This window comes from Silurus meridionalis, chromosome 1 (assembly GCF_014805685.1).
Source record: "Silurus meridionalis isolate SWU-2019-XX chromosome 1, ASM1480568v1, whole genome shotgun sequence".
Lineage (NCBI taxonomy): Eukaryota > Metazoa > Chordata > Actinopteri > Siluriformes > Siluridae > Silurus > Silurus meridionalis.
Window position 1 is genome coordinate 1,283,872 of NC_060884.1, and position 14,649 is coordinate 1,298,520.

At 37.5% G+C, this 14,649-nt stretch overlaps 1 protein-coding gene across 2 annotated transcripts; it reads right to left on the reverse strand.

Moving 5' to 3' along the window:
* Nucleotides 1–9,855: 9,855 nt before the first annotated feature.
* On the reverse strand, nt 9,856–12,589 carry LOC124390588 (endonuclease domain-containing 1 protein-like). Of its 2 annotated transcripts, XM_046856604.1 has the most exons (3): nt 12,511–12,589; nt 10,786–11,184; nt 9,856–10,688 (listed from the first exon to the last, which is right to left on the reverse strand). In XM_046856604.1, the coding sequence occupies exons 2-3, from the start codon at nt 11,110–11,112 to the stop codon at nt 10,092–10,094; spliced, it is 924 nt and encodes a 307-aa protein (XP_046712560.1). In that variant the 5' UTR covers nt 11,113–11,184; nt 12,511–12,589; the 3' UTR covers nt 9,856–10,091. The 2 variants fall into 2 exon arrangements, with proteins under 2 accessions (XP_046712560.1, XP_046712570.1); XM_046856614.1 differs by lacking the exon at nt 12,511–12,589 and having other exon boundaries at nt 10,786–11,272.
* Nucleotides 12,590–14,649: the final 2,060 nt, after the last annotated feature.

Below are 14,649 nucleotides of genomic sequence, written 5' to 3' on the forward strand. Positions count from 1 at the left end.
ATTCACAAAGATGCAGATGTGTCATCAGAAAGTGAGACAAAGCCCATACTTATCCTGGACTATAATAAAAACAAAGGAGGAGTGGACAACCTGGATAAGGTGACTGTCACCTACACTTGCCAGGGAATGACCAGGAGATGGCCAGTGGTTGTGTTTTATAACATCCTAGATGTGTCTGCATACAATGCATTAGTGTTGTGGCACCACATCCAGCTAGGGTGGACCTCAACCAAAAAAAAAACAAGCGAAGAATGTTTCTTGATGAGCTAGGAAGTTTCTTAGTCAAAACACCCATTGAGCGAAGCTGAGACCCAGCCATGGTTAGACAGCTGCAGAGTTCACCTAGCACTCTATCCATGCCATCAGCAACTCAAGGAGCATCAGCACCAGCATCCTTCTCAGCCAGCCCTGCCTCAACATCAACCAGCACAGCAACAGCCACAATCCCACTGAAGCCACCTGATTCTAAAAGAAAGAGGTGTCAGGTCTGCTCTAGCAATAAGGACAGAAAGACAAACATATTGTGCTTCTACTGAAAAAAATATCTCTGCAAGCTTTTGCCACACATGCATCTAAACACACACATACACATATGTTTTTGCAAACAAAGACTTTTTTTGAGGCTAGTACTTGATTTGCTTGATTGGTTGTTGTTTGTTTGACTGCAAATCATCAATACAAATTTTTCTTTTTTTTTAATATAGAGATGTTTTATAATACCCCTCAGTAATAGTCAGGCAACATAACAATCTTTAATTTATTTATATAATTCTCTTGAGGTTCATTTTACACTTTTTTTTAATTGAAAACGAGAGGTATGCTATCAAATGAAAGGCCCAGGGAGCCACACTAAAAATATTAAAAGCAATATTTTCATGGGTAAGAAAACCTAACAAGGTTACCAAGAGGTAGGAAACAGATTGGATGATAAATAATAGTTTAGAGGGTATTTTATGACTGTTTTAAGACACGGGTCAAAACCGACCCGTTAACATAAGAGATAGTAACAGAAAGCTAACATAAGACGAAGGTTAATGAAAGTGCACACATTTTTCTCTTCATCACTTCATCACACTGCTGAAGGATCATCTTCTTTATAAAAACACTGATCTGTTTAAGGTGAAAACGTAGTTGTGCTGAGAAGTTGTTATTATTATTCTGTTTAGTGAAGTGTTAAAACCACACGTTTCACTTTGAGAATTTTTTTTACACCTTTGGACTTCTGACGCTGTTTAAAGGTGACGTGGTGCTTGTTGAGGTCTGGAGGTGTGAACTGCTGGTCAAAGACTTTTCAACTTCAGCACATTTGAAATTCATTAGTAAGAATGAATAATGAATAATGTGTAGTGGACTTTATTTTAGGTGATGATTGTTTCTTTCATTCCTTCAAGTGGTCTGATGCACGAGAAGTGAAGTGAAAACTATTTCCCATAACTAAGCACCAGTGAATGTTCTGAACATCTCCCAGTGGTTTATACCAAAACACCCTACTCTAGTTTACATCAGTAAAACACATCAAGCATTTTATCAGTTTATAACTGAGCAGTTAGATCTTAGGGGACTTCCTGAGGGCCACAGTGCTCAGTGTTGTGGTGCTACAGGTGCTTTCCAAATCTAGGAAAGATCTCTCAGTCAAAAAGTCCAGGATCCAGTTAGATGCAGGTGTTTAGGCCCAACAGGCTCAGCTTCCCAAACATGTGCTGATTAATGATGGTGCAGAATGCTGAGATGAAGTCTATGAACAAATATCAAAATATAGGGCATATTATCCAGTTATGTGAGGACCAGATGGTGTTTGGTGGAGATCCTATCATCTGTGGAGGATTTATGGTTAGGATGATACGCAACTGATATGCAAACTGTGGTAGGTCCAGTGAGGGCTCTGGATAGGCCTCAAGACAAGCTGCTGAAGAACTTCATGATGATGGGTGTAATGGTGTAATGGGACAGTGGTCATTAAGGCAGGACATGAAGGACTTCTTCAGCCTGGGGACGATGAAAATAATTTTGGAATAACAAATATGCAAATCTGCAGTAGGAACATCTGCCAGCTGTACATCCCCTGAGAACTCTCCAGAATTGTTGTCTGGCTCAGTAGCTTTTTGTGAGCTGACTTTGTGTAAAGCTTTAATCACATCAGCTGGTGTAAGACCTGGTTTTGTGACTCCACTATCCATGAAATGTTAGTTGTTTCTTTGGGCATGGGCACGAAGCTCTCTGATTCTTCTCCGGAGGTAAGGCTTAATTCAGTCAAAAATAGGGAGAACATGTGGCAAATGTTTCTAAACAGTTATGTTGAGAAGAGTCAGTGATGTTGACACCACAGAACTGAGCAGAATGAGTTCTGTCTGGTTACAGATAAAGTGACAGAGACTGTGAAGAAAACAAGCCAAAAATAAGTCACCAGTCTGACGTAAGGGCACTATGGTATATCAATGAGGTGAGAAAAGAGTTTCCACTTCCTCTTGGTCTCATTGTTACTGGAAATCGTATCAAATTTCTACAACATAATTAACTTTTAAAACTCACTTATTGCAGGCTGTAAGTTTAAAGTTTATTTCAGAATTCATCATTAATTTCTGACTTTTCACAGATACAGTCAATGTTCCTCTGATTTGTATCTTCTGTCACCTTAATATCAATTAAATTACATCTAATTATTGTCAATCAATTTAAATTTACATTTATAGCATTTGTCAGGAATCCTTATCCAAACCAACTTCACACTGAGTTTCCCTCTCCCCCATTTTTTCCTTGTTGGAAAGGCTTTGCTTTTAATTGCATTTCCATACTTCACCGCTAGAGGGACTTTCACATAGTTTTCACTCGTGGTCATATCCCCCTGTCCTGGGATTCATTTAATATATACATCTTAATTTGTTTGTAAGATTCAGACCACTTTCACACATTATACCTTAACATTTTGGAATTAATTTTATTATTCAGTTTCAGTAGCAACATAGGAAACGAATTGTAATATTCTTTATGGTCGATTTGCACAAATGTCTTCTATTTCAGACCAAAATCACACACATACACTCACACTCATATATCCATATACCTTTGGAACTACCTAAGTGCTCAAAGATGTGACCTCTATCTCCTGTAAGAACCCAGGAAACATACTAAACATCTTCTTTCTCTTTTTTCTTACATCTGCCTCTTTCCAATCAGCTTCGTGGTAGAACATTCTAAACATCTACATTTACAAAAAAGGTTCAATCTGGGCTGATGTGGGTTCTATCTCTGTCCAGTAGTAGGAGCCAGAGAAGTGTTTTACTGAGAAAAGTAACTTGGAATGTTAATGCCCTTGTCAATTGTTTTAGGATTATTATTAATATTTCTTCTTATAGAGGTAAATTTCCATATAAATAAAAAATTATAAAATCACATAATCACGCTTTTTTAACCATATTCTCCACAGCAGAATACTAGAGAATATTTGATTAAATCAGTGAGTAGAGGAAAATGGATCTTTCTTGATAGGAATTCATTTGAATGATCTAATTGAACAGGTTTATGTTGGAGATTTACTGATAGCAACACAAAAACATACTGCCAGTTTCTAGAAAACACTTCCTTCCTGCAGTGGTAAAGAAGGATCGATTGTGATCTGATCAAGGATCTGGTAGATCTAATAAAGGTTACAGAAAACAAGGAAGTCTGGATTCATCACAGAACACTTTAAAAATACCAGAATAATTTCATCCTGTAAATTTAATGGTATTTTTTATGCTAGGAAATGTAAAATAAAACCAGTCTGAATCTGAAGAAGCAACTTGTTATTGAAGTGCGGTAGAAGATGTGAGATGACTACCAGAGGAGATCTGATGATCTCCTGCACTCCAATCTCAGAAACTCCTCTTTTTTATCCCACTGCTGTCACAAACACTTGTCAGATGGTGATCTGGTGGTGAATAAGCCTCATACATCAGCACCATCCACCATGTCGTAACATTCCACTGCATTAAATGTGTTATAAATAAATCATATAAATCATAAATGTATCATATGTGAGAAAAATGTATGATGGGACATTCAGTAAAAAGGACACCACGTCTCCTGCATCACATCACCCTGCTGTGGATCATCTTCCTGGAATACATTTAAAGAATTTAGCAAATGACTTTTTCTTGTGTGAGTAACAATGTTTCATTTTAACCCTGAGCAGTTGAGGGTTAAGGGCCTTGCTGGGGGGCCCAGCAGTAGCAGCTTGGTGTTACTGGGATTTGAACTCACAACCTTCTGATCAGAAGTCCAACATTTTACCCACTGAGCTCCTACTTTACCTGCAGCAGGAGCATTAGATTACTAATAATACTGATTTATTGTTTATTCTTTACTCAAAACAATGAAGTTTTAATGTCTTTAACATTTAAACAGCTTCAGAAAACACGTGGTTTAAACACACACCAAGCCGAGAACACATTTCACTAAACACTATAATGTATGACTTTCATAAAATGTGTAGTGAAATTAAGGAAGTGAAATCCACCACATGATAAGTGTGGCAGCTGTGGTATAAAAAGGCATCTGGGACAGAAGATCGAGAGACCAGCATCTCCTTCTACAGGATAAAGATCTCGCTACAAAGATCTCCTCCTGCGATCATCTCTCACATTCTACTCAACTTCACCATCAAGTTCCTTCAGTTTGTGGTGAGAAACCTATTTTCTTAAACCAATGTGCTTTTTTGTAGGACATCTTAAGGTCAGCTCACTTCCTTCAAGTATTAAAAATAGTAAATTAATGACTGTAGATTAACAGATAAATAAACAGATTCAGATGATGAATTTGAGTCTTTATTAATGTTCATGTTCCTCTTTTCCTCAGGTAGTTTTGCACTCCATCCTTACACACTCCTCACACACTCTTTACTCACCCCTCTCACACTCCTCACTCACCCCTTACACACTCCATACACTCCTCACACACCCACACACACTCCTCACTTAACTCTCACACACCCACACACACTCCTCACTCAACTCTCACACACTCCACACACACTCCTCACTCAACTCTCACACACTCCTCACTTACCCCTCACATACTCCACAAACACTTCTCACACACTCCACGCACACTTCTCACTCAACTCTCACACACTCCTCACTCACCCCCTTACACACTCCTCACACACTCCTCCACTGTGAGTCAGAATGAAGCTCCTCTCTCTGGTGATCCTGCTGTCTGTTTTCTCTTCACTGACCCTGTCACATGTTGTGAACTCCTTTAAAACACCCTGTCGTTCATTCTTCATCCGAAAACCAAAAAAAAAAATGACTACATCATCCCCACTGTCTTCACTGGACATTAGTATAAGAAGATTTGTCAGCGCTGGAACAACAATTACAGATTTGCCACTGTGTATGACACTGAGAGGAGGATCCCTGTTTACTCGGCCTACACCTTCTTACAGAAAGGGGGAAGTGACCGTGATGATGAATGGAAAATTGAACCTCAGGTCAGTCCACATGTTTCCACATTTGTTAACTGTTTTATTAACATCTGTAGATTTTAGGAAGTGACCTAATGGGTTTCAGGTAAGAGACACTGCAGTAAAACATAATGGACACTGAGAGTAACAAGTAAATATAAATGTAATGTCATCACAGTTACAGTCTGTTTAATTAAAGGAGTGAAAGACGTATATTATATTAAACAAAATGTTCACCACAAACTCCTGGTCCCGAGGTTGGCATTGTCCATCCTGTGAACTGTTTTCTGTGGAACTTGGCAGGTTTGGGAATAATGGCATTAAACAGACTGGGTTTGGTAGCAGGGAAGATCAAATCTTCTGGGGCGACTAGAAGTGTTTAAATGTGATTAAAGTCATATCACTAGTTTCATTTCTGTACAAATCAGATTTTTGTGTGTTGAGTGAGTTGATGAAAGTGTTTGTATTTAATGCACATCATTTCTCCTCCAAAACAGCTTGAAGATTTCAAGGAATATAAAGATGAGAAAAACATGATTGTGTCTCCGAGGGATGAGGAAACTGTGAATAAAATAAAGAACCAGGCCGTGGATTTAGATTATAAGGACACTGGTTATACTCGAGGTCACGTTTTTCCAAATCAGTATGCTGCTGATCAGGATCAAGCAGAGTCCACCTTCACTTTAACCAATATAGCACCACAAACACAAAACAGTAATGGGCAGTGGGACAAACAAGTGGAGACCCCCATGCTGAAAGAATTAAATAACAGCTGCACACTTGACCACAATCACCTGGCATATATTGTGACTGGGGTCGTTCCAGGGGACAGATGGATACCCATAACAAGAAACAATGAAAGATTTGAAAATGGAATCAACATTCCCAGTCATTATTGGAGCGCTTTCTGTTGCACCAATAAAAATAATACAGTGGAACCTCGGGTTACGAATTTAATTCGTTCCGGTACTTACTTATTCGTAACCTGAAAAGTTCGTATCCCGATACAAATTTCCCCATAATAATGAACAGAAACTTCGGTAATTCGTTCTGGACAACCAAAAATATTACTTAAATAAAAATAAAGCCAATATTAACTAATTTTATTTACTTTTAACATGTTATATTAAAATCATACCACATAAAACATACAAAGAGGAAAAGATCTTTACGGGTACTTTCCTTTGAGAAGACTCGCTGCAGGAGGCGGCGTTCGTAGAAGGGGAGGAGGAGAGTTATTGTTTGGAAGGAGAATCTTATTATATTATATTATTTATATATTATTATATATTATATTATTTATATATTATTATATATTATATTATAGAATATTAAAGACAGTGTTATTAACACGAACGCTGAGACAATTGTTGCATTAGAGGAAAATGAGAGCTGTTTCTTTAAGGCTACTATCAGTTGGTATTGAAGTCCAGAGTGAAATTCATTATGGGTATTGTACTGGAAAAGACTGTAACCCTGCTAATCTATCTTCATAAAAACAAGTAAAGTGGTTATGCATCGGCTAATGTTGTCCATCTCATCATTCCACGAGCATCAACTAACGAGTTGTTACGCTGCTGCCGGAAAAGTTCAAGCGGATAAGTAACACGATGCTCGCTAGGGACACAGGGCGCTAACTGATGTGACGAGCTGCGTGGATAGAGCAAAACAACCAACTTGCCTGCGATTTTTGGTGAGCGGCGTTCGTATCGATATATTGTTCGTAACCAGGGGCAAAAATTTTGATGAACTGCGATTCGTAACCTGAATTATACGTATGCCGGGGCGTTCGTAACCCGAGGTTCCACTGTAAAAATAATCTGGTATTTGGGGCCTACCTCGCTAAACTCGATAACTTTCACCTCCGAACACCCAACATTACCAACCTGAATAAACGACTCACTGATCTGTATAAAAAGTATACATCAAATAGAAAAGATTTCACTTTTACTGTGTTTCCAGGTTTAGAAGATGAGAATACAGAGCCTCCTTTCTATCCTTAAACACCTTTTCTAAATCAAAAACAGCTTAATTTGTTTATTGCTGAAAAGACCTGCAACAAGAAATTAACCAAAAAAATCCGATATTAGAACTCAGCTGCTGATTTTAATGACACCTGCTTTTATACATGATAAATCAATGCTAATAAATGTTCTCACTGTTAATTAAACTTTGCTTTGATCTTTTAATAAAACTTATATCATCTAATAAAACATGGACAATTTTGTGTTCTCTTTATTTCATCACGCTGCACACTGACACTTTGTGATTGTGAGAAGTTTTAATGCTAAACTCTTTAGAGTTTTCAGCTTCTTTATTTCGCATTTTGCAATTAATTAAAAAATTAATTAAAAAGAAAAAAAAAACTACAATGACAACAATTGTCACGTGATGTCACCACGTGTGCATGCGTCATTCAAGATGACGGCTTGCTCATCAGGGACAAACTTACACTTAAAGAACATTTTATTCATTTTCATCACTACATTATGATACATTAGTAAATTTGACTGAAAGTCTGTAGAGAATCTGTAGAAAATGAAAAACAGTTCAGGATTCAGCAGTGCTGCACAGAACAGATCACTTTCTGTTTTATAATATAAATTAATTTCTTTATTAAAACCACTATTTTAATGCAAGTGGACGATTTTTCTCTTCATCACCACTTCATCACACTGCTGAAGGATCATCTTCTTTATAAAAACACTGATCTGTTTAAGGTGAAAATGTAGTTGTGCTGAGAAGTTATTATTATTATTCTGTTTAGTGAAGTGTTAAAACCACGTTTCACTTTGAGAAAAAATATTAACACCTTGAACACCTTCTGACGCTGTTTAAAGGTGACGTGGTGCTTGTTGAGGTCTGGAGGTGTGAACTGCTGGTCAAAGACATTTCAACTTCAGCACATTTGAAATTCATTAGTAAGAATAGACTTTATTTTAGGTGATGATTGTTTCTTTCATTCCTTCAAGTGGTCTGATGCACGAGAAGTGAAAAGAAAACTATTTCCCATAACTAAGCACCAGTGAATGTTCTGAACATCTCCCAGTGGTTTATACCAAAACACCCTACTCTAGTTTACATCAGTAAAACACATCAAGCATTTTATCAGTTTATAACTGAGCAGTTAGATCTTAGGGGACTTCCTGAGGGCCACAGTGCTCAGTGTTGTGGTGCTACAGGTGCTTTTCCAAATCTAGGAAAGATCTCTCAGTCAAAAAGTCCAGGATCCAGTTAGATGCAGGTGTTTAGGCCCAACAGGCTCAGCTTCCCAAACATGTGCTGATTAATGATGGTGCAGAATGCTGAGATGAAATCTATGAACAAATATCAAAATATAGGGCATATTATCCAGTTAGGTGAGGACCAGATTGTGTTTGGTGGAGATCCCATTATTTGTGGAGGATGATATGCAACTGATATGCATATATGATAAACTGTGGTAAGTCCAGTGAGGGCTCTTGATAGGCCTCAAGACAAGCTGCTGAAGCACTTGGGTGTAAGTGTGATGGGACAGTGGTCATTGAGGCAGGACATGAAGGACTTCTTCAGCCTGGGGACGATGAAAATAATTTTGGAACAACAAATCTGCAAATCTGCAGTAGGATTATCTGCCAGCTGTACATCCCCTGAGAACTTTCCAGAATTGTTGTCTGGTCCAGTAGCTTTTTGTGAGCTGACTTTGTGTAAAGCTTTAATCACATCAGCTGGTGTAAGACCTGGTCTTGTGACTCCATTGTCCATGAAATGTTAGTTGTTTCTTTGGTCATGGGCACGAAGCTCTCTGATTCTTCTCTTGAGGTAAGGCTTATTTCAGCCAAAAATAGGGAGAACATGTGGCAAATGTTTCAGTGAGTCAGTGAGTGTTGACATCACAGAACAGAGCAGAATGAGTTCTGTCTGGTTACAGATAAAGTGACAGAGACTGTGAAGAAAACAAGCCAAAAATAAGTCACCAGTCTGACGTAAGGGCACTATGGTATATCAATGAGGTGAGAAAAGAGTTTCCACTTCCTCTTGGTCTCATTGTTACTGGAAATTTTATTTGGTCTCTTATCAAATTTATACAACATAATTAACTGTTAAAAACTCACTTATACACTGTAAGTTTAAGTTTATTACAGAATTTATCCTTTATTTCTGACTTTTCACAGATACAGTCCATGTTCCTCTGATTTTTATCTTCTGTCACCTTAATATCAATCAAATTACATGTCTCATTATTGTCAATCAAATTTACATTTATAGCATTTGTCAGGAATCCTTATCCAAAGCAACTTCACACTGAGCCCCCTTTTTCCTTGTTGGAAAGGTTTTGCTTTTAATTGCATTTCCATACTTCTATTATTCTTTTATTGTGACTGAAAAGAAGAAGAAGAAAAAACTCATTGCTACGTTTATTTATAAGAAATGAATTGGTCTCAGTGCGCTTCATCAATCCACCCAGTCATGGATTCATTTACTGTAACCACACACAATGTTTTATTCCTCACATTCCTTACAATTAAAAAGTTATCCAAAGCACAAAGCACAATAAAAGTGTCCCTGTAAGTGAAATGAAGCGTATTAATGAATCAGTGCAGTAAGAAAACGTGGATGAAGCAGTTTCAGGTCTAAATCGAGAATTCAAGGAAATGAGATTGGAGGAAAATTAAGTCAAACAAAATCTGCCATAAACCCTGAAATCTTGTTTATACAATCTGGTGAGATGAGAGTTCAGTATATTTACACTCATCTCAATTAATTCATGAGTTTGATCGTTTGGATCGTTTTGCAGAGAGACGTAGGCCTTTGAAAATGTTGTGTTGTTGGTGACACAACAGAAAGCAGTCCAGAAATAACTGGGAATGTTAATGCCTTTGTCAATTGTTTTAGGTTTATTATTAATATTTCTTCTTATAGAGATAAATTTACTCCCTGGAACCACTCCGGTCAGTATATAAGCCGGATGTGTATGTTTTTGGGGGCACTTGTTCTTTATCTCTCTTTTCATCCGCGTCTCTACTTGTTCCGCCCATCTGGTATTGCTATAGTTTCTTTGTGGTGCTACGTTAGTAAACGTGAAGGTAGAATCTGCCTGATCCTCATTAGCAGCATACTGACGGGGAAACACGTGACCTCGTGTATAAGCAACGTTCGTATATTTACTGCTCTCTGTATAGTCTCTGTTGACAGCCTGGTGAAAAAACGTGTCCATCTCAGCGTCAGAGATCTTCCTCATGTCTGGACTGTTCTTAATGTTTTCCAGCTGTTATGAAGGAAGAGAGCAGAAGAAGAGGAAGAAGCTGTTAGTCAGTGAAAACCCATCCTTTACTCCTTCACAAATATTAACAGGGCGTCATTACCTGGGGTTCATTTTTCCACTCTTCTTTTCGGTTGTTTTCAGGAAGAGACAGGTTCATCTTTTCTTTCTGAACAGTTAATATGTAGGCTGAGTAGACGGGGATCCTCCGCTGAGTGTCATAGAGTGTTGCGAATCTGTAAACTTTGTTCCAGTGCTGACAAATCTGCTTATACTGATTCCCCTTGAAAGCAGTCGGGGTGATGATGCTCTTTTTATTCGAGCCTCGGAAGAAGAACTTGGAACACTTTGATCTACCAAAATCTTTCACAACCTCCGTCAGGGTCAGTGGGGCGATGGAGAGCAGGAGCACCAGAGGAAGGAGCTTCATCCTGACACACAGGGGTACGTGATGTGTGTGTGTGTGTGTGAGAGAGGTGTTTTAGGTGTGTGTGAGGAGTGTCTGGGGAGTGTGTGAGAGGTATGTGAGAGGTTTATAAATGGTGTTTTGTGTAGAGGTATGCATGTGGGGTATGTGAAGTGTGTAAAGAAAAAAAAAAAAGAATAAATTGTGAGGTTACCAGGAACCTGTTAGCTTCTATTAGCAATATATTTCACAACACCTCAGTGTAACATCAAAGGTTCTACTTTGAGCACCAGCTGGGTCATGGAGGGGTTTTATTGTGACCTGGTATCATTAATGATAAATAATTACTTCATTCTCTACATTGGAATTACATTTCTGAAATGCATCAGTCAGGATTTAGGCGCATAGGAATCACAGCACAAAGGAATTCATTTGAATGATCTAATTGAACAGGTTTATGTTGGAGATTGACTGATAGCAACACCAAAACATTCTACCAGTTTCTAGAAAACACTTCCTTCCTGCAGTGATAAAGAAGGATCGATTGTGATCTGATCAAAGATCTGGTAGATCCAATAAAGGATTGTCTGGATTCATCACAGAACACTTTTAAAAGACCAGAATAATTTCATCCTGTAAATTATAGGTAATAAAATAAGGTATTTTTATGTTGGGAAATGTCAAATAATACAATCACATATGCCTTTAATTGATTTAAAATGTTTTTTTTTAAATTGTTTTTAATTGTATTAATTTCCAGTTATAAAAAAAGTGCTGCTTCTTACTGAGGTGAAGTTTCATATTCAGTCGCTCTGGTTTTTGTGGTCAGTTTGCACAGAGATGGAACATTGAACCACTTTTAGTAAGAAACCGCTTCAATCTGATGCTGCAGTAAAGTTGGTTTCATTTTCTTATGATACAGTTAACATCCAGAGTTAGGATTAGAAAAATAATTGTAATACTGCTATAAATAAAATTCATTATTGAGAAATCAGAAATTTGATGCTAAGCAAAAATAAAAAAAAACTAAAATGATGGTGATTATTATTATTATTATTATTATTATTATTATTATTATTATTATTATTATTATTATTAAAAGCCACATTCATTTGTTTTCAGCAAAATCAACTCAATTTCTGAGGACTTTTTACTAATAACTTGACTTCCATATATTGTATATATATAAAAAATGTAAATAATGCGCTATCCCAATTTTTTTAAAATAACAATTTATATCTGAGCCACATATTAATGCTGTATATTTAAAGTGTCTAATACGGAATGGGAAAATCCCCATAAACCAAACTCAAAGTGGAATATTCCTGTATTTCTAATAAAAGTTACCTTCACACATTGTTAGTGTTATTACTGATTTATGCTAATTATAAGCTAAGATTAGTGTAGTGTAGAATTTCTCACCCCAAACTGCTGGAACTAAATGCTGAAGTTCAGTAGAACGTGTGAGATGATTGCAGGAGGAGATCTTTGTAGAGAGTTCTTGATCTGTAGAAGGACTGACGTGATCTGATTGTTCACATCCTCAGCTGCTGTCACACACACCTGTGGTCATGAATTCATCTCATTTCAAAAAAGTCATGGTTAGAGCAGGTAAAACCACTACCCTTGCTCTTAATACTTCCTCATTCTTCTTCTTCTTCTTCTTCTTCTTCTTCTTTTATCATTATTATTGTTATTATTATATCATTAATGTATCCGTAACAACATTACAGAGAAAATGGACATTTGAAAGGCTTTTAAAACATTTTTCTAGTTCAGAACCTCTAAACCTCAGACTGAACTGAGTTTCGGTATGAATCAGTTACGAGACCAAATTCAGAGATGATTCAGAGGTGCCCTCACTGACCAGGACCCACAGGATGGTGAGGTTTTTTTGTAAGCATTTTCTCTCAGCATGAAAGAGAAATTCTAGACAAAACAATACTTCACTTATAGTATATGCATAATATACATTTATATACTGAACAAAATTATAAACGCAACACTTTTTATTTTTTTGCCCCCATTGTTCATGAGCTGAACTCAAAGATCTAAGACTTTTACAAAAAAATGCCACTCTAAAATGTGCAGTGGTCTGCGGTTCTGATGCCAGTCAGATGTACTGCCAAATTCTCTGAAACACCTTTGGAAACGGCTTATTGTAGAGAAACGAACATTTTATTCACAGGAAACGGCTCTGGTGGAAGTTCCTGCAGTCGGCATGCCGATCGCACGCTCCCTCAAAACCTGCGACGTCTGTGGCATCGTGCTGTTTGATTAAACTGCACATTTTAGAGTTGTCTTTTATTGTGTCCAGTCTAAAGCCCACCTGTGCAGTAATCATTCTGTCTAATCAGCATCTTGATTTGCCACACCTCTGAAGAGGATGGATGATCTCAGCAAAGGAGAAGAGCTCACTAACACAGATTTAGACAGATTTGTGCACAATATTTGAGAGAAACAGGTCTTTTGTGTACATAGAAAACGTCTCAGATCTTTGAGTTCAGCTCATGAAAAATGTGGGCAAAAACAAAAGATTTGTGTTTATAATTTTGTTCAGTGTATATAAATCTTACTCGATTTAAAGTAGGTATATAAAGTCTAAAAATGTGCATGTTGGAAAAAGAGTGTGAGGCCGACAATGCCATTAACCTCGTAAGAATGGAATAGTTCTTCTTCACTTGAACATGTTGCAGTTGGCTGAGGATCATTCAGCAGCATGTCCTGGGGCAGGCAAATCTTCTTCCATTTTCTTTCTTTTCCTCTTCCTCCCCCTTCCATCACCAGCCTCCTCCCAAACGTCTGCAGTCCCTGCTCCTTGGAAATTGGGGCAATCCATCAGAGACCGGTTGCCTAATCTTTCCCTTCATCTCCAACCCCACTGTGTCCCCACCAAAGCCTGGGTGAAAGTAAGACTTTGGGTGTTGCATGCAGGGTAAAGGGCCGTCCCCATACAATCTTTTGGTGGAAAAAGCTTCATACTTAGGCGGTGGTTGGTCCCTGCCTCACCCATCCACTAATTCTGAAAAAGATCTACAGTAGATTTATTTTGCCACTGCTATGTTTTCAAGATCTCTTTGATTTTACCACACACTGCTCTGTGTATTAATGTGGATATGAGAGAGGGAGTCAGGGATGTAAACATTATATTTTTTATGAGACATCCCTGATCACCTGATCATCATCATCCTCTATCTGCTTGTGTTCTATATGGTGAAATTAAAACCTTCAGCACAACTTACGTTTCTTCACGATGTCTTTTCTTTGCTCAGATATAAAAAATAAATAAATAAGTTCCACCGAAAAATAGTTTTTAATCAGTAAACATTTGTTTTAGTGATGCGTCAAGTCTCAAATCTGCACCAAACTCCGCTATGACGCACACAATTAATCCTCCAGGGGGCGACAAATGCACCATTTCTTTTGTGCCATTTTTTCCTCATTACACCGAAACGAAAATAAATGATTGTCTTTTTTTTTTTTTTTTTTTTTTTAAGAGCAACACATCATTCGAATATGTTAAGGAACTACTTTAATTTGTACACACTTATAATAACAAAA